The 20276-nt window shown below is 44.0% G+C and overlaps 1 protein-coding gene across 1 annotated transcript in view; it reads right to left on the bottom strand.

The window, feature by feature from the left end:
• The window catches only part of LOC124789699 (receptor-type guanylate cyclase gcy-19), a 442435-nt gene that overhangs the window by 340371 nt on the left and 81788 nt on the right, over positions 1-20276 (bottom strand). The window contains exon 2 of the mRNA XM_047257147.1: positions 11198-11295. Coding sequence (XP_047113103.1) covers positions 11198-11295 — 98 coding nt within the window. The remainder of the gene's footprint in view (positions 1-11197; positions 11296-20276) is intronic.

Below are 20276 nucleotides of genomic sequence, written 5' to 3'. Positions count from 1 at the left end.
TACAGCGTGTGCAGGCACTATCAGCAGCTGATTGGCCTCCACGGGTACACTTCTGCGAATGGTTCATCCAACAATGTGTCAATCCTCATTTCAGTGCAAATGTTCTCTTTTCGGATGAGGCTTCATTCCAACGTGATCAAATTGTAAATTTTCACAATCATCATGTGTGGGCTGACGAGAATCCGCACGCAATTGTGCAATCACGTCATCAACACAGATTTTCTGTGAACGTTTGGGCAGGCATTGTTGGTGATGTCTTGATTAGGCCCCATGTTCTTCCACCTACGCTCAATGGAGCACGTTATCATGATTTCATACGGGATACTCTACCTGTGCTGCTAGAACATGTGCCTTTACAAGTACGACACAACATGTGGTTCATGCACGATGGAGCTCCTGCACATTTCAGTCGAAGTGTTCGTACGCTTCTCAACAACAGATTCGGTGACCGATGGATTGGTAGAGGCGGACCAATTCCATGGCCTCCACGCTCTCCTGACCTCAACCCTCTTGACTTTCATTTATGGGGCCATTTGAAAGCTCTTGTCTACGCAACCCCGGTACCAAATGTAGAGACTCTTCGTGCAGTGATACAATACGCCTTTTTTCAGGGCTGCATCAGCGCATCAGGGATTCCATGCGACGGAGGGTGGATGCATGTATCCTCGCTAACGGAGGACATTTTGAACATTTCCTGTAACAAAGTGTTTGAAGTCACGCTGGTATGTTCTGTTGCTGTGTGTTTCCATTCCATGATTAATGTGATTTGAAGAGAAGTAATAAAAACGAAAGTTGGTAGGCGTATTTCCACATCTGAAACATGACGTCATTTCAAATTTCGCACCAGTCGCATAAGAGTGACGCTACTAGCGCCACTACGAGGATGCAAATCAGGTTTGCTTCAAATATGCGCTGTAACGGTCGTGAGCGTTACTTACCTTTTAGATTGGACTTGGTCAAGAACGCCTTTAAGGCGACAAGGATACCAATACATCACTGAGTTTTAACAAGTTCGTCTAATAGGGCTTGAGAAGCTGGATATTCTTTCTGCGATGCTACAGAAATACTTGGCAAGAAAGTATCCTCTGCACTTGATTTCAGGCTGCGGTGGTAGCGAGAGTGTACGGTTGCCAGAAGACTGGGCTCCGGACGGCTATATGGTACTACCGAGAGGGAAGGCCATCGTGTTGGGCATATGAGTCCGTCGCATCGTACTGCATCTGCAGCAGCAATTTCAACAACAGTTGGCACCACAGCGATAGAATGAACTGTTACAAATCGCTTACGTCAAGGACAGTACCGCGCCAGACGTTTTGTGTGTCAAGTGAGGGCTCATTGGGGGCAGGGTGAAGGTCTGTTGTATTTTCTGATGAAAGCTGGTTCTACCTCGGTGCCTGTGAGGGCTGTGTGTTGTTTAGATTAAGGTCAGTTGGGAACCCGCACCCACTCTGCGTGCTAGACACACTAGACTGCGATTCGTATGACAGCAGGAGCACTCTCGTGGTTATCCCATGCACCCTGACTGCATTATTGTATATCAGTCTGGTGATTCGACGTATTATGCTGCTATTCATGAATAGCATTCTAGGGGCGTTTACCAACGTGCTCTACAGAGTGTCGGCATGTTTGCATGCTTGCATTCAACATCCTGGCGATTACACCGGTTATTAATGTACCAGAATTTCACATTTGCAATGTAATCTCCCGCTTACATTAACCTGTGATGTTGCAATGTTAATCGCCACGCGGGAGTAGCCGAGCGGTCTCGACGCTGCAGTTATGGACTGTGCGGCTGGTCCCGGCGGAGGTTCGAGTCCTCCCTCGGGCATGGGTGTGTGTGTTTGTCCTTAGGATAATTTAGGTTAAGTAGTGTGAAAGCTTAGGGACTGATGACCTTAGCAGTTAAGTCCCATAAGATTTCACACACATTTGAACATTTTGCAATGTTAATCACTTAAATATGTTGCCTAGACAAACGTATTCGCGAAATTTCTTTACTCAGAATTAATTATTTTTGATGTTGCCATTTTGTTTTCCGTCAGTGGAAATACACACGGTCTTCAAGAGGCCACAGATCTCTTATTGATTACAAAATAGGAAACAATAATCTAGCTTCAAGGGTGTTCGATATACAAGTGTATAGAGGGACAACGTGACTACAGACCATTTCTTGTTGAATGAAAGATCCAGTTTTGGGAAAGATGTAAGAAGCAGAACAAGAAGAAAAATCAAAGAAACTCAAACAAAATATTTAAGGTGCATCTGCTCCAAGGAGAGAGTTTAAAGAACCTTTGTCAGTGGAGGCTAATTAAGCTACTCCAACAAACGCCTTCATGCGGAGATCTAACTGAAGAATGGACAAACATAAAAAAATAGTAAAATATAGGTCACTAAAGAAGTACTGGCTGAAAAATCCTTAACGAATCGCAAAACGGGACTTAAGATTTGGAACGAAGAGCTAGAAGAAGCCGTATAACGGAAAAATAAAGCACATACAGCGTTCTTACAGAAACAGACCGAGGAAGCTACAGGAAAAATAATGAAATCAGAAAGAAACTAAAACAGTAAGACAGGCACATAAATCTTCGTGGGAGGCATTTAAAAGCAGTATTGAACAGGATACGCATGGTAGACAGGAAACAGCATATAAACTGATCAGACAACTAAAACGAGGTGACAAAGATACTGCAAATATACAGGGTGAAAAGTATTTAAACCGACAAACTCTGGGAGGTTGTAGGGGACATCAAAACAAATATTTTTCCCTAACGTCATTTTTTCCTATGGGGAGTATTTAAACCGGCAGAGGAAGATTTCTCTGGCGACAAATTAATTAAACCAAGAAAAAAGGCCAGAGGGGACATATCTGGGGATCGAGCAGGCCATGGTACAGGACCACCTCTGCCAATCCACGTTTCTGGGAATCATCGGTCCAGGAATCGACGCACACGACGACTGAAATCTGCCGGCGCCCCGTCATGTTGGAACGACATGCGTTGTCTTGTAGGGAGCGGGACGTTTTCCAGCAATTCTGGCAATCGAGAAAATTGTAATAGTGCCTGCCATTTAATGGCCTAGGTAGCAGATACGGCCCAGCTAAACAGTCCCCAACAACACCGACCCACACATTAACGAAGAACCGCACTTGATGAGCCCTAGTAATTGTGGCATGTGGGTTATCCTCACTCTAAACACGCGAATTGTGCATGTTGAAGACTCCATCACGCCCGAACGTTGCTTTATCGGTAAACAACACAGAGGATGGAAATATAGGATGCATTTCACAGTGTCCCAGGTACCACTGCGAAACCTGTGCTCTGGGTGGATAATCAACTGATTCCAGGTTGTGGACACGCTGTAAGTGAAATGGACGTAAGAATTGCTCTCGAAGGACTGTTCTTAGATTCGTCTGATTCGTCCCCATGCTACGTGCAATCGCACGAGTGCTGATTGAAGGATCCCGCTCCACATGCTGCAAGACAGCTTCCTCAAATTGCAGCGTTCTTACCGTGCGACAGCATCCCTGTCCAGGTAATCTGCTAAATGACCCGGTCTCACGCAGACGTTAGTACACAGCAGCAAAGGTCGCATGATGCGGGATACGGCGATTAGGATATTGTTGTTGATAAACCCGCTGTGCAGCTCGTCCGATGCCGGCCGCGGTGGTCGTGCGGTTCTAGCGCTGCAGTCTGGAACCGCGAGACTGCTACGGTCGCAGGTTCGAATCCTGCCTCGGGCATGGATGTGTGTGATGTCCTTAGGTTAGTTAGGTTTAAGTAGTTCTAAGTTCTAGGGGACTAATGACCTAAGATGTTAAGTCCCATAGTGCTACGAGCCATTTGAAGCACGTCCGATGTGGTGCGCTACATAGTATGCACCAAGCATGTCAGTGTACTCACTCCAGGTGTATCGCTCCATTAGTAAACAGAGACAATGCACTACTACACTGGTGGACAGCAGTTGCCTACAACTGAAGAGTGTAATACGGCCTCCACCGGTTTAAATAATCCTCATAGGAAAAAATATTTGTTTTGATGTCCCCTACAACCTCCCAGAGTTTGTCGGTTTAAATACTTTTCACCCTGTATAACTATCAGTCCTTCAGAAGACTGGATACATCACTACAAGTAATTTTGGTATGATACGGACGTAGAAGTGCCCACGGAAGAGAAAGCAGAGGAAGGGACAGATCTAATAGACTTGATGGAACTAAAACACGCATTCGAAAAAAAAAACAGAAAAGCGCCTGGGTTAGATGGAATTAACTCAGAACCGACAATATGTGGTGGGATATCTCTAGAATTCAAAATGCTCCAAATCTATAACAAGTGTTGTCATACAGGTGAAATACCAGAAGAATAGACATCAGTTCAGAATGTAATGAAAGTTCAATCGTTTATTGCCCGTAATGTGACAAACATTTCTACACATTGTTATATAGGGCTGGGGTTTATCTGGCGACTATTGCCATGTTTGCATCAATATGTTTGTTCTCAATAACCTAAACCGTCACGCCTACAAGTTCTCTCTTCTAGAACGTTTTCTTTTACACTCTTCCCAAGTCTGATCGAGCTATGTGGGACAATGGTTAAACTACCGAGACCGCTTTCGGCAGAAGTGGCTTTCAGATCCTGATCTGCAATCCAGATGTGGGTTTTCCCTCGTTTCCGTAAATCAACTTTAGCATGCTACCATAAACGGTTTTTCCTCGTTTATTATATTTAAACATATAAGTCGACTCCCAGTATTTCCTTCGTCTCCGAGTAAAGTCATGTGCACCACACAAAATCTTTTCGAAAACTTTGGTACAAAAACTTGATGTAAAATTTGAAAGTGTTTTCCGTGTTAATTTGATCAAAACTCTTGCTCTTGTGGTGATATAGTGTGTAGTAGTAAATCAAAAATTGTGAACAAAACCTGTGCTTTTCAGAACTGTGATATACTAATACAGCATTAAGTGTAAACTTAACCTGTGCTTTCAGGAACTTTGGCCACAGTTCTCTAACTTCATTGTGTATTTACGCAAAAAAGGTATATTTTTGAGACATTTAGGACGCTTGCTAAAATTTTCGTATATCGGTTGTGTTTTGCATGATCTGTTTCGTAACAAATCGGTCTTTTGATTTACATTAATTGTTAATTATGTTTTTAAGATGAGTATATATTCTCTGCGTGTCTTTTAGATTAACTAATAGGAGTGTATAGTCTCTGCATGTATTTTATATTAACGCTACTGTCTAATTTTCTTAGTGACCATAACATAAAAACTTTTCAGGCAAACAGTAAACCTTGTTTTGAGTTTTGTGTTGACCCGCTTTTGACGGTAAATAGCTTTAGTTCCTCCAGGCTACTGGTAAAACTTATAGGTATCACACTCATGACGTAGAAGAGAAACAGCAAGCTTAGTATAACGGTCTTTGTTTACTATTCTGTAAGATATGGCATCAGGCATAAGTTATTTGTTTACTTTTCTGTAAAATATTACGCCACGAATAATGGAGCCCCATTGTGTTTGCGGTTTCCACACAAGGAGTGAGCTGCTTGCTATTTGTAAGTAGCTGAAAATCGCCCTGACTGCTATCAAAAGCAAGTGGAAGTTCTTGCAAATAAGTATGTTGGAAGGGCTACTGAGAGTTTTGTACGAGAGATACCAAAGATACTTCATGTGCTATCCTCTTCTGTGGATGCTGTCTTTTCTGCAAGATATGTAGGTCCCTTATTACTCATCCATTTGGCTGTGAATGGCGGCCAATGGTAGGTTAGGCATTATGTTCAGAGGAGACAGTGAGAATTCAAGATGTCACGCCTACCCACCTAACCAAAAAGTTGTGAACCAGTAAGACTCACTTCACCTATTGGCTGGGCTGGGAAACCTGCTGTGTCCTGTGTCAAGGGGAAGCGAAAGCAATTTTTTTTTTTCGTCAGTCTTCTGACTGCTTGGATGCGGCCCTCTACGAATTCCTCCCCTGTGCTAACCTCTTCATTTCAGAGTAACACTTGCAACCTACGTCTTCAATGATTTGCTGGACATATTCCAATCTCTGTCTTCCTCTACAGTTTTTGCCCTCTACGGCTCCCTCCAGTACCATGGAAGTCATTTCCTCATGTCTTAACAAATGTCCCATAATCCTCCTGTCCCTTTTCCTTATCAGTATTTTCCAAATATTCCTTTCCTCTCGTATTCTGCGCAGAATCAGCTAATTAGTTACCTTATCAGTCCACCTTACTTTCAACATTCGTCTGTAGCACCACGTCTCAAATGCTTCAATTCTCTTCTGGCCCGGACTTCCAACAGTCCATGTTTCACTACCATACAATGTTGTACTCCAGAAGTGCATTCTCAGAAATTTCTTCCTCACATTAAGGCCGATATTTTATATCAGTAGACTTGTCTTGGCCCGAAAAGTTCTTTTTGCCATTGCTAGTATGCTTTTTATGTCCTCCTTGCTCCGTCGGTCATTGGTTATTTCACTGTCTAGGAAGCAGACATCCTTAACTTCATCTACTTCGTGACCATCAATCCTGATGTTAAGTTTCTCGCTGTTCTCATTTCTACTACTTCTCATCACCTTCGTCTTTCTTCGATTTACTCTCAGTCCATTCTCTGTACTCATTAGACTGTTCATTCCGTTCAGCAGATCACGTAATTCTTCTTCACTTTCACTCAGGATAGCAATGTCATCAGCGAATCGTATGATTGATATCCTTTCACCTTGAATTTAAATTCCACTCCTGAAGCTTTCTTTTATTTCCATCATTGCTTCCTCGATGTACAGATTGAACATTAGGGGTGAAAGGCTACATTCTTGTCTTACACCCTTTTTAATCCGAGCACATCGTTCTTTATTTTCCACTCTTATTATTCCCTCTTGGCTGTTGTACATACTGTATATGACCCGTCTCTCCCTTTCACTTACCCCTACTTTTCTCAGAATTTCGAACATCTTGCACCACTGTACACTGTGGAACAGTTTTGCCAGGTCGACAAACGTGTCTTGATTTTTCTTTAGTCTCGCTTCCATTATTAACCTCAACGTTAGAATTGCCTCTCTCGTGCCTTTACCTGTCCTAAAGCCAAACTGATCGTCATCTAGCGCATCCTCAAATTTATTTTCCATCCTTCTGTACATTATTTTTTCTAGTAAGCAGCTTGGATGCCTGAGCTGTTAAGCTGATCGTGCGGTAGTTCTCGCACATGTCAGCTCTTGCCTTCTTCTGAACTGTGTGGATGGTGTTTTTCCGAGAGTCAGATGGTATGTCCCCAGACTCATACATTCTACACACCAACGTGAATAGTCGTTTTGTTGCCACTTCCGCCAACGATTTCAGAAATTCAGATGGAATATTATCTATTCCTTCTGTCTTATCTGACCTTAAGTTCTCCAAATCTCTTTTAAATTCTGATTCTAGGATTGGATCCCCTATCTTTTCTAAACCGACTCCTGTTTCTTCTTCTATCACGTCAGACAAATCTTCTCCCTCATAGAGACTTTCAATGTATTCCTTCCACCTATTCGCTCTTTCCTCTGCATTTAATAACAGTGGGATTCCCGTTGCACTCTAAATGTTATCACTCTTGCTTGCAATGTCACCGAAGTTTGTTTTGACTTTCCTGTATGCTGAGTCTATCCTTCCGACAGTCATTTGTTTTTCGATGTCTTCACATTTTTCCTGCAGCCATTTTGTCTTAGCTTCCCTGCATTTCCTATTTATTTCATTCCTCAGCGACTTGTATTTCTCTATTCCTGAGTTTCCCGGAACAATTTTGTACTCCCTCCTTTCATCGATCATTTGAAATATTTCTTGTGTTATGTATGGTTTCTTTGCAGTTACCTTCTTTCTACCTATGTTTTCCTTCCGAACTTGGGTGATGGCCCTTTTCAGAGATATCCATTCCTCTTCAACTGTACTGGCTACTGAGCTATTCCTTACTGCTGTGTCTGTAGCCTTAGAGAACTTCAACCGTATCTCGTCATTCTTTAGTACTTCCGTAACCCAATTTTTTTGCGTATTGATTCTGTCTGGCTAATTTGTTAACCTTCAGCCTATTCTTCATCACTACTACATTGTGATCTGAGTTTATGTCTGCTCCTGGGTATGCCTTACAATCCAGTATCTGATTTCGGGATCCCTGTGTGACCATGATGTAATCTAACTGAAATGTTATCACACGGCCTTTTCCAAGTGTACGTCCTCCTCATGTGATGCTTGAACAGAGTATCTGCTATTACTAGCTGAAACGTGTTACAGATCTCAATTATATTTTCATCCCCTTTTACATACTGTATTGCCCTTTCAATATCGTCATACACCTTCTCTATGTCTTCATCTTCAGTTTGCGACGTCGGCATGTATACCTGAACTATCATTGTCGATGTTGGTTTGCTGTCGATTCTGATAAGAACAACCCTATCACTGAACTGTTCACAGTAACTCAGTACGAGGGGGTAGGGCTCCGTTAATCGTCGACAGTTGAAACGTACAGCAAACAATGGTACTCCTTAGGAAAGTGACGGCAACGGATAGGAAGGAACGCCGGCCATGGTGGCCGAGCGGTTCTAGGCGCTACAGTCTGGAACCGCGCGACCGCTACGGTCGCTGGTTCGAATCCTGCCTCGGGCATGGATGTGTGTGATGTCCTTAGGTTGGTTAGGTTTAAGTAGTTCTAAGTTCTAGGGGACTGACGACCTCAGAAGTTAAGTCCCATAGTGCTCAGAGCCATTTGAACCATTTGATAGGAAGGAGCACCAGCTGCACTCAGTTCCTATGCTGTGGGACCTTATCTGCGTATTGCAGAAGCTATTCCGGCAGTCACTAGCGTATGTTGGGAAAAACTATGCCTATCGTATGGGCTCCGAGACGATACTGGGACCATTCCAACGATTAGCAGAGGAGGTGGAGAATACCAGCCTTGTTCAGGGACTTGCAACGGAGCTGACGATCGACAGCATTATTCCCAGAACAGATCGTTACCCGCTTGTTCTCATAATCTGATGATAGAGTGTACGCCGTTAACGTTGACAGTCCTCACATGGTAGGACTGGGACATCTGAATGCGGAGTATGTAGATGCAAATGGCAATCTGTCCGTATAATGGGGCCCCTTGTCCACCAACCTTGTGGCAGACACTTCTATCGCTGCCCTTCTGCGGGTGTTAGGCTCTCCCCAAGGGAACCTGGTGCGTTTTCTGACCCCATTTCAGCAGCCCAGTCACTGAACGGGGAAAGGGTCGACGACGGCTCGTGTTCGCGGGCTTCAGTCATGGGAAAGTCTGGGGTGGTTGAGGCCACCGTTCTATCCGTGTTGTCGGATGCTTTCTTGGGGGCGGTACTGGTAGAGTCCATTGGCAATGACGCGTCAGAGTCGCGTCGGCATCTTGCTCCCTGTCTCCTCCCCGTTGGTCATCTCCCGTTGAGAGGCGGAGTTTCTTACGACGCTTCGGCGCGACCGCTGTGTCCACTCCTGTGGAGAGACAGGGGTCAGTACCTGCGGGCATGGGCCGGCGTCCGGAACAGACGCCTGTGGTACGACGACGGTGGTGTGGTGGCGGGCGTTGTGTCCTTCAAGGGCGTCTCGTCGTGCGGCGCCGCCGTCACGGCGTCGTCGGCGGCTGAGCTCGCGGTCGCGTGGGACTGCAGCATGGACGCGGCGTCTGTGCACGCCGGCCGCACCGCTTCCACGTACGTAAGCGATAACGCAGTCGGCACAGCTGACTGTACTGGTTCGCAAGTGGCACCTGGACAAGGCCGCGCTCGAGCCAGTTTGATCGGACGTGGCCTTCCTGTCCACAGCCGGCTCACGTCCCAGGTTGACCGTCGTAAATAATGATGGCTCGCCAAGCGCCGATGAACACGTACGACGGCACGTGTTTGCGGAGTTCGATGCGTACCTGTCGGACTCCATTGAGAAGGTGATAAGTTTCAAAGGTGTTCCACTTCTCCTGCATGTAGCTTAGGACCGTGCCATGTGGACGTAATGCGCCAGTGACGAGAGCGGACGGGACTTCGAACGGCATTTCGAATATGCGCACCGTACGTATTGCCACACCCGCGTTGTCCATGGTGACCGTGCTGGGGTCACCGTCTGCATGGCGAAAGCGGTAGCCGTTGGTGGAACGTCGGGGTAGATTGTCACATGCCTCTTCGTTCTTCATCTTGAGACAGACAGATTGTACTGGAAGTGATAGACAGAGCTCGTGGGGATAGACATGCATGTCGCCTCTCAAAAATCGTTCGATTTCATAAGCCTTTGGACGTGCGAGGGAATCGTCGAACGTGAGGTTTATCGTCGCCCGGCGGTAAGAGAATGCCATATCTAGCGACAGCTCTAAGTCACAACAATGAAACGCAGTGCGTCGCGCAGCGAGTAAACAAACACTTCCGGAGCGCTGCTCAGCGCGCCGCGCACCAGAGTCTTGTCACGCTAAATGCCTTCTGCTCTCCCTAGACCACGGGTGTTCTGCTAATCTACCGATAAGAAGAACCATCATTATTCTAAGCAGATCAGTAACTGTAGCCGGAGACAATGAATTTCAGCTCCTTTTTGATTTCTCAAGTCATATCTATTACAGAAAATTCTAGTTCGGTATGCCTACAGTACCGCTACTTCGTTGACACTATCGAAGATACGACTGACGTTCCGTTTTTAAATTGAAATAATAAAATTAATTCCAAGGGCTCGACGATAATTAGGTGTCGTATTATGACCATAGGTCGATAGTGGCCCGTTTACACAGTATATGGCAAATTTTGCTGTGTCTTAGATATCAGGAACCCACACATAGTAATGGCATAATCTGAAAGTCAGATTCATGTCTGAGGGAAGTAGTGAACTGGCTTTGATTTACTAAGCATCTATGTCACCCGCAGGCCAGGGCCTGCACTTAAATCGCCCACTCGCTGCATGACAGAACGTATGCTTAGAGTCAAAGGGCCTGCCGGAGTGGCCGAGCGGTTCTAGGTGCTTCAGTCTGGAACCGCGCGACCGCTACGGTCGCAGGTTCGAATCCTGCCTCGGGCATGGATGTGTGTGATGTCCTTAGGTTAGTTAGGTTTAAGTAGTTCTAAGTTCTACGGGACTGATGACCTCAGATGTTAAGTCCCATAGTGCTCAGAGCCATTTGAACCATTTTTTAGAGTCAAAGATAAGTTCCGTTCCGGAGACTCTACTCGTTTCCCAACAATGCAAGATTGCTCACCTGAGTGTGCTGCCGTTGGTGAAGATGTAGAAGGCCACTTCTGAGCGCTCCTGCTGTATTCTGGTCACCAGTTTGCCCAGGTCCGTGGCTATTGTCACCTGAAACAGATCAGGGAATCAAAGGTTACGTAAGCTTAGTTACTCGAAGGAAACTTATAGTGGGGAAAGAAATAGTTACTCCCCAATGGTTGCTCGACACTAAAATATGCTTGGTATTACGTTAAAGGATTGATAATCATGATGTAAACTTCGACGTTGTTAACAGTAATGCATTGCAACTGTTGCGCTTCCATCATTCAGTCATACTTGGGCATATTGACAAACGACAGACGAAATACATCGACAAGTCACACTTACAAGCCAGTTAACTTTTTAAAACTCCATATGTTTCGAGCATACGCCGATGGATCGTCAGTTTACTACGTATATATCTATACTTGTAATTGTTTTCCTTATTATCGTGGGGCTAACATAATCTACATTTTTTTGCGTTTCCGAATAGGCCTACAGTATTACACTCTCGTGAGTGTCATCAAGAAAATCCCCACCTGGTGCGCATCCTCCATCAATTCCTGCCCCTTACACCTGTTCCCCTATTCCCCGGCCCGACCCCCAGCTCTACCGCAACGAGAGAGTCCGAAACTGAACTGTGTCGCACTTATACTGCCGTAGCTTGTGATAGACTATTTCTCGGTTCAGAATAAAACACATCACAGTTTATGAGAACTGGCATCCAGAAAAAATAGTCCGAGTAAATCTACGATTGGAGGATGTTTAGAACAATACAATAAAAATTATTCATTACCATCTATGCTAATACTTCCTGTCTAGAATAATTTTTTGCAGTCTATGTTGAGATTGACAATGGCCTCGTCGCAGTGGTAACACCATTTCCCGTCGGATCACCGAAGCTTCGCGCTGCTGGGCTTGGCCACTACTTGGATGGGTGACCCTCCGGTATGCTGAGTGCTGTTGGCAAGCGGGTTGAACTTAGCCCTTGTGAGGCAAATTGAGGAGCTACTTGACTGAGAAGTAGCGGCTTCGCTCACGAAAACTAAAAGGCCGGGCGAGCGGTGTGCCGACCACATGCCCATCCATATCCACATTTGGTGACGCCGTTATGCTGAGGACGACACGGCGGTCGGTTATTACCCATGGGCCTCCCGAGGCCTCTTCCGACGGAGTTTAGTTTTTTAGTTCTATGTTGACATCGGGCAACCTCCAAATTCCGACGTAGCGCACTAGATTTGATCTTTTAAGGATAGTTATGAAATCAAAAAAGATTATTAATTTTTTGTGTCGGTCTTTAGTCCGAAGACTGGTTTCATGCATATCTCACGGCGTTATTCTGTGCAAGAATCCTCTTCTCCGAATAACTGCTACAACTCACATCGTTTTGAACCTGCTTGCTGTACTCGTCTCTTGGTTTCCCTCTACAATTTTTATTTGCCCCCCCTCTCCCCGGCACCTCAAATTACTTTTCTCCCCAATTATACTGAGTGCCTCTCCAACAGATCTACCTATATAATATTCACCATTATTCTGTGGCACCAAATTCAAAGGCTTCTCTTCTGTTCTTGCTGTACTGCTTATCGTCCACGTTTCTCTTCCGTAAAAGTCTACGCTGCAAACAAATGCTTTAGGAAAAGCTTTCCTAACAGAGAAAATCATAACAAGTCTCTTCTTCAGAAACGCTTTTCTTGCCATTGCTAGTCTACATTTTATACCGTCTCTGTTCCCGCAATGATCAGTTATTTTACTGCGCATGTAGCAAAACCCATCTACTCGTTTGATTTAATTCGAACGCATTCCATGACATTTGTTTTGCTTTCGTTGATGTTCATCTTATAGTCTCATTTTAAGACACCGCTCATTCTCTTCAGCTGCACTTCCAAATATTTTGCTGCCTGTGACAGAATTGCACCCACATCGGTAAATTTCAAAGTTTTTCTTTCTTCTCCCTGAACTTTAATTCTCTCGTCTCTTTGGCTTCCTTTGCTCCCGAAGTACAGAGTGAAAAACATAGGACAACAGCTATAAACCTTTCTCATGCCTGTCTTAACCATTGTTTCCATTTCATGTCCATCGATTCATATAACTGCTGTCTGGATCTTTCCAAGTTGAAAGTAACATTTTGCTTCTTGTACTTGACCTCAGCTACCATCAGAATTTCAAATAGTGCATTACAGTCAGCATTGTCAAAAACTTTTCTTTAAAAGCTATAAAAGTAGTTTTGCCTTTCTTTAACGGGTCAGTATAGCTTCCCGTGTACTTATATTTTTCCGGAACCTAGAACTATCTTCCCCGCAGTTGGCTTCTAACGGTTTTTCCATCATTCCGTAAATAATTCGTGTCAGTATTCTGCAACCATAATTATTTAGACTAATAGTTCGGTAATTCGGTAAGCACCTGCTTCCTTTTGAACTGGAATTATTACGTTCTTCTTTAAGTCTGCATGCATTTCCTCTGTCTCATTTCGGGTCATTCAGCTGCCCTCACCGTTTTATATTAACCCGCGCTACGACTGTATCAGGAATGGTATGCAGACAGACGACAGCCATATACTCGATATATGTTCACTCTTAGGGCTTTGGGCGACTGTTAGCAAACGAAATCATACGCTAAAATACACAAGTGAGGATTGGCAATGAGTTACACGATCATTTTGTAGCAAGACATACCTTACTTATGCCATACCTATCCAAGTGTCTCAAATCTTTCTTTGTGAAATTAGCGGTATAGTCATAAAGGTTTCGTTGTCGTCGTAGGTTTATTCCGTTTATAGTATTCAATATTTCATAAATGGTTCAGAAAAATTGACTTATACAGTGTGTTTCACCATCGTAAACAACGAAATTAACAGGAAATTTCAAAACGGATGACATGTAAGTAACAACTTTCAGGTATGTAACCCAATAAAAAGGTTAATTTATGACTCGCCGTGTTAATGTGCTAAAATCGTTTCATAAACAAAATTTGTACAATAGGTCTGAGATGTCTTCGTGTGCTTTACCCCTTTATTCTGTGACATTTTGACAATATGCTTCACGCTTTCACAGTCAACAGGCCAACAACGTTGTTCTCTCATGCGGCGTTGAATAAAACGACATCAGTAGGGGCAGCTGATTCAGCAAGTGTATCTTGCGCACCAGGTGGAATAGTTTTGTCATGGCTGGCTCTCCAAAGGATACTAGTAGTTCTCAGGAAATGTCGTCAGTTCGAGGGGTCTTGATTCGGCTTAGATCTTTCAGATCACTGTCAGATTCTTCTCGGAGTATCATTATACACTCCTTCCTCTTTTCAGCTTTCCATTCATTATTTGGTACTGGTTTTCCATCTGACCTCTTCATGTTCATGCAGCTGTTTCTCTTTTCTCCAAAGGCATCTCCAATTTTCTTGTAGACGGCATTTATCTTTCCCCTAATTACACATCATTCTATATCTTTACATTTGTTCTCTAGCCATTCCTGCTTAACCATTTTTGCACTTTCTGTCAGTCACATTTTCTAGACGTTCGCATTCCTCTTCGGATTCTACATCTACTGCATTTTTATATTTTATCACTTCGTCAATTAAATTCAGTATTTAAACAGTGAAAACTCGAGGTTGAAATGTCAACCATATAAGGAAAAGGACAGACTGCCACTCATCGTAAAGACGACAAGTTGAGTTACAGACACATACAACGAGAAGAAGGCTTTTGCCGAAAGCTGAATGTGTAACCGTTGTTTTGTTGTGCCTATCTGCAACTCAACTCAATATTTCATGTGATATCTAAATATTTCTACTAGGCCAAGTCTTTTTGCTCATGTGAACCATTGCTACCTCCAGTACTTCATCCCTCAAAGGTTCTTTACACTGTTTCAGTCAATCGTTGCGAAATGCTCACTTTGATACTCTCAACAACCTCAGCTTTTGTAGCTTATTCGAGACCCGTCTCCTTTATTTCCTGATTAATAATCGTTTATTTATTTACTTTTCTATATATGAAGGATATCAACATACACTCTAAGACAAAACAAAACAACGCTCGACCAAAGAATTATCTAAATGGTATGGAAATCGATAGATATCGTGTACCTGGTCATTGGTGCTCATTTCGAAGCGGGCCTCATAAATGAAAACGATTTAGGCATTGAATTTCCAGGTGTAAGACGTTTCTGCAGACGCATCGGACAGCGGTGGCATAAGAATCTCACTGTTGCCCGCCGTGCGGCCCGACTAACAGGAATGGTGGTCTGGGGTGCCATTTTGTTTCCCTTTGGTTGTCGTTCGCGGCAGCCTTGCTGTACAGCGGTACGTCGACAACATTCTACGCCTCGTCATGGCAAACCATCCTGGGCTTGCGTTTAAGCAAGATAATGTCCGTCCACATGCGGTGAGAGTTTCTACTGCTTGTCTTCGTGCTGTCCAAACCGTACCTTGGCCTGCAAGGTCGCCGGATCTCTCCCCAGTTGATAACGTTTGGAGAATTATGGGCAGGGCCATCCGATCAGATCGGGATTTTGATTATCTGACTCGCCAATTGGACACAGTTTGGCACGATATTCCTCAGGAGGACACCCAACAACTCTGTCAATCAATAACAAGCCGAATAACTGTCTGTATAGGGGCCAGAAGTGGACTAAGATATTCCTGACTGTGTGAATTTGTGAAGCTGTTTATCTTGAATAAGTCAACCAAATTTTCTTAAATTGTAATCTTTTATTTGTCTGTACATGTATATGACATCTACCGATTTCATCCCATTCGGATAATTCCTTCATGGTAGTTTTTTTTATCTAAGGCTGCATGTCGTGTACTTGCTCATTTCCACATATTTCAATAATCGTCTACTGGGCCACTTAAAAGAATTATGTTTACTAGTGCATCGTTGAATTATCGATTACATCACTTGAAAAAGTATACGGCGGCGCATCACACTTACGGACATCACACCTTCTTCAAAGAAAATTGCTTCAGCGGCAAATTTCAAAAGTTTCTTCTGTAAAATGATGCAGCTCTACTTTAGTAGCAAAAGCTCTGCCGATTTTTGGCATAAATTAATTGCAAATGATTTTCAAGAAACAGTAAGAAGTAATTCTATGCGTAAGTGAATTTCGACGTTACCTTATATCGCGCAACGGGTCAGTACAAACTGAAGAACTTGTCACTTGAGAGCACAATGTGGTGCTACAAACAAACAATACAGGCTGAATGAAGGAGCTTATGACTAAGGAACACACGTACCTTTACATCTCTCCCTCTCTCTCTCTCTGTCTCTGTCTCTCTGTCTCTCTCTCTCTCTCTCTCTCTCTCTCTCTCTCTCTCTCTCTCACACACACACACACACACACACACACACACACACACACATTTCAATTGATTGGTAAGTGGGTAAAACTGAGATAATTTCTCATGCAGAAGGAGTGGTGAAACGCAGACGATATGAGACACACACAGGCAGAGAGAGATATAAACCGGAAACGGCATCCTTATCTGGCATTCCATTATACTGTATAAGCACTTTGGGGTGCTTTTATGAGATTGTTTGCTAGGGGTCGGTATGCTATTATGGTTACATAAATATGGACGAAAGACAGCGGACCGTGTTATTATGCTAGCAACTCAGGCCTTGTGCTACTAAAAGGATTGCAAGGACGCGTTTTATGAAACAACAGATTTTTTTGCTGCTAAATTATTTATGAAAATATGATATTAGCAAAGAAGAAGAGCAGTATGATACAGTGCTAAGGTAGAGAATTGATATAGACCCAGAAATCGTATTAATTCATATACTTTCGTTTCAGAAAAACTGCATCCGCCTTTTGAGAGCGTTACTTCCTGTAATCTACTAAACAGTTTGAAGCATCGTTCACATGTTAAAACTTCGTTGCAAACGAAGAGAAGAAACAGCTTTGAACCTTTTGAGGTGGGAAACTAGAAAGTTAACCGTCCGCAAACCGCTCAGTTACCCTAATTAAAGACGTATAGCCGGCCGTTGTGGCCGAGCGGTTCTAGGCCCTTCACTCTGGAAACGCGCGACCGCTACGGTCGCAGGTTCGAATCCTGCCTCAGGCATGGATGTGTGTGATGTCCTTAGGTTAGTTAGGTTTAAGTAGTTCTAAGTTCTAGGGGACTGATGACCTCAGTTATTAAGTCCCATAGTGCTCAGAGCCATTTGAACCAAAGACGTATACTGAACTGTAAACAGCAGAATACTCGCAGGTGCTTTTGAGTTTTTAAGGGAGGTTACGAGGATCCTAATAATGGCTATGTACCGCCATCCAAAGCTGTTGAATGTGTCGCAGCATGGCTTTGTCAACGACGCCGCGCCGTAAGGTTGGTAAGAACGTTACAATTTCTCGTCCCGTCATGCTACATTTTTGAAGTGATTCAAATCTGTAGAAAGACCATTTAAGAATTTTTCAGATACATGTAGTATGTATAACACACATTTCAGCTCCACCGGTCTACCCTCAGACGGGCCGACTGAACGCTGTGTCACACTCAAAAATGGCTCTGAGCACTATGGGACTCAACTTCGGAAGTCATCAGTCTCCTAGAACTTAGAACTAATTAAACCGAACCAATCTAAGGACATCACACACATCCATGCCCGTGGCAGGATTCGAACCTGCGACCGTAGCAGTCTAAGCAGTTCCAGACTGTAGCGCCTAGAACTGCACGGCCACTCCGGCCGGCTGTGTCACACTCGGCCAATGGCGTCATTTGAAAGCATTATGGAGAGACCTGAGGGCAGCATACCGCTACCGGCTTTGCAGACATCCTCAGTTAGCGTCAAGAAGCTAAGTGGACGCCATTCCAGTCATCCCCGCAAGGAAAGATCCATGGCTGCACCAGGAAGTGAAACCAGTCCTCTCCATGCCAACCAGTCGCGCTGACCCTCAGCTGCGGAGGAGGACCTGTGTGCACACTATACAGAAATAGTTAACTCACTGCGGATCGAAATCAGCCTTTTGGTATGTGTGAGTCAAATTATAAGAAAGAGAGAGTGACATGTCACGCGTAAGTTGGGATTCAAATTCCTGAAAACAGTGCTTGAAAATGGAAACCGTGTATAGGATATTCAGTGTACAAATATGGACCTGGCATTAATTCGTTCTGGAAGAGTTGCACTATATATCAATTTTAGTTTCATGCTCGGCAACAAATTATTAAGACGATATACGGACAGTTTACAAAAACACATTATCTGGCGATGTTACTGAATTTTCAACATGTGAGGAACTGTTTTGTTGCTGAAATTAGGTGAAGACATTCTGCGAACGAAATGTTAAGAACAGGTCGCTTTTTCATCTGTTCTCAGCCGGAACCCTGTTAGAGTTTTCTAACACGAGATAATTTGGTTAAATATGACGCATAGTTGTCGGCTAATGTATCAAGTAGTTACACAGTTTCGTTACGAGAAATCAGATATCTAGGTTTGTAATAAACCAGTTATTACTTGTTCTGATCCGCCTGTTTCTAACATAACAAAATATAAGATTCATTGAGCCGTGTGCGGCTCGCGTTGTTGCCGTTAGTAACTTGGCATCTTGTATAGCGGTAGGGGCGTCTCGTTTCCTTCTTGTGTTAATGGCACCACTGAGTTTGCTAGTATTGTTTGTCTGCGAGTGGCAGCAGAAGCGGTTATCGATAGCCAGTACTGTGGTACTGTCTTTGGTGTGACCGCTTGTATTTCCGGGTCGTCGTGTGTGTCAGGCAGTACGGTTTAGGACGGAGCAGCGAGGAGGTCCGCAGTGCAAGAGCAGGACGGGACCACTGCCGGCGTGCAGGCACTGTCGCAACGAGGGGCTGTAGCCGACGACCGAACCCAGGATGTTTGAAGTTGAGTGAACCTTATCCAGTAGTGAAGCTTCCACTGTTTGAGATATCGCTGTTGTTAGCATGTTGCTACTCTCAGTGTCGGTGACACCAACAGCAACAAGTGGAGTCTGTCAGGTCGGCAGAAGCTATTAGCCGCCTTCTGCTGCCTGATATTAGCTTGAATTTGGTGGTGTTATTGGTGAACTGCAACCAGCGGCATCTTACTGCCTAGTGGCCGCTAAGGCCCAGTTATCCGCCCTGGAGGTTAGCGTAATTTTCGGCGGTGTACTTTTCCTCGTCTTGCTGATGCTGTCCAGCATGGCGTGTAATTTGACAGCTTCCTTGACTGGGGTATGGATAATTGTTTTCCTTGTCTATATTGGTTATAGTTGTTCCTTCTGCATTTTGGTGTTTCAAACACCAGATTCTGGAGACGCAGTACTATCTGTCACTTCGCCCTCGCCTGAATTAGTTCATCGTTGTACTGGTTATCTGCCGTTAGGTGGGTTTGGTAATAGGGTTTCTCGCCGTTTAGACCATCTCCAGTTTGAGTTGCCCTCCTTAGGTGAACATTACTGTGGGCTGCTAGTCTCACTGCTTGCACAGCTGTAGTGACCTTCCTCAGGTCGATCCGTGGAGCACTGTCTGTGGATGACCCCGTCTTACTTGGTCAAGTTGTCATAATTGTTTAAATTTTACTTTAATGTTTTCACGTGTAATTGTCTTCCTCACTTGTAATTCCCGCCTTCAGCCGTTTATTGTTTGTAACATTGCTTGTAGCTTTCAGCCGACAGATAATTTTCTATTCTGTCTTGATAAGGCCTTCAACCGTCACTATAGCTTGTTGCATTTTGTTAAGTTTGTTTAAAAAAGGTTTTACTATTTTAACGTGTAGTTGTTGTCCTCACTTGTAATTCAGGCCTTTAGCCGTTGAGTATTCTAAAATTGCTTGTGGCCTTCAGCCGACAAAGAATTTTGAATTCTTTCTTAGTATGGCCGTCAGCCGTCAGTGTAGTAAATTCCTTTAAAATGATTGTTGAAAATTATTTCCTCAAATAAAGTGAATGTGTTTACTGTAGCCAACGGTAGCTGATTACTGACCCCATCAACAATCGTTGCCTCCCTGACTACCAGGTCCCATTCATGCTGTAAGAAAACATAATGAAGAATATTCGAAAACGTCAGTGACACAGCTGTCTGGTGTATAACTAAGGCTTCTCCTACGCTAGTCTGAAAACGTGGGTCTGCTATGCAGCACAAAATTTTTGTCA

This window comes from Schistocerca piceifrons, chromosome 3 (assembly GCF_021461385.2).
Source record: "Schistocerca piceifrons isolate TAMUIC-IGC-003096 chromosome 3, iqSchPice1.1, whole genome shotgun sequence".
In the NCBI taxonomy this organism is placed as follows: Eukaryota; Metazoa; Arthropoda; class Insecta; order Orthoptera; family Acrididae; genus Schistocerca; species Schistocerca piceifrons.
This window is presented reverse-complemented; position numbering and strand designations above follow the sequence as displayed.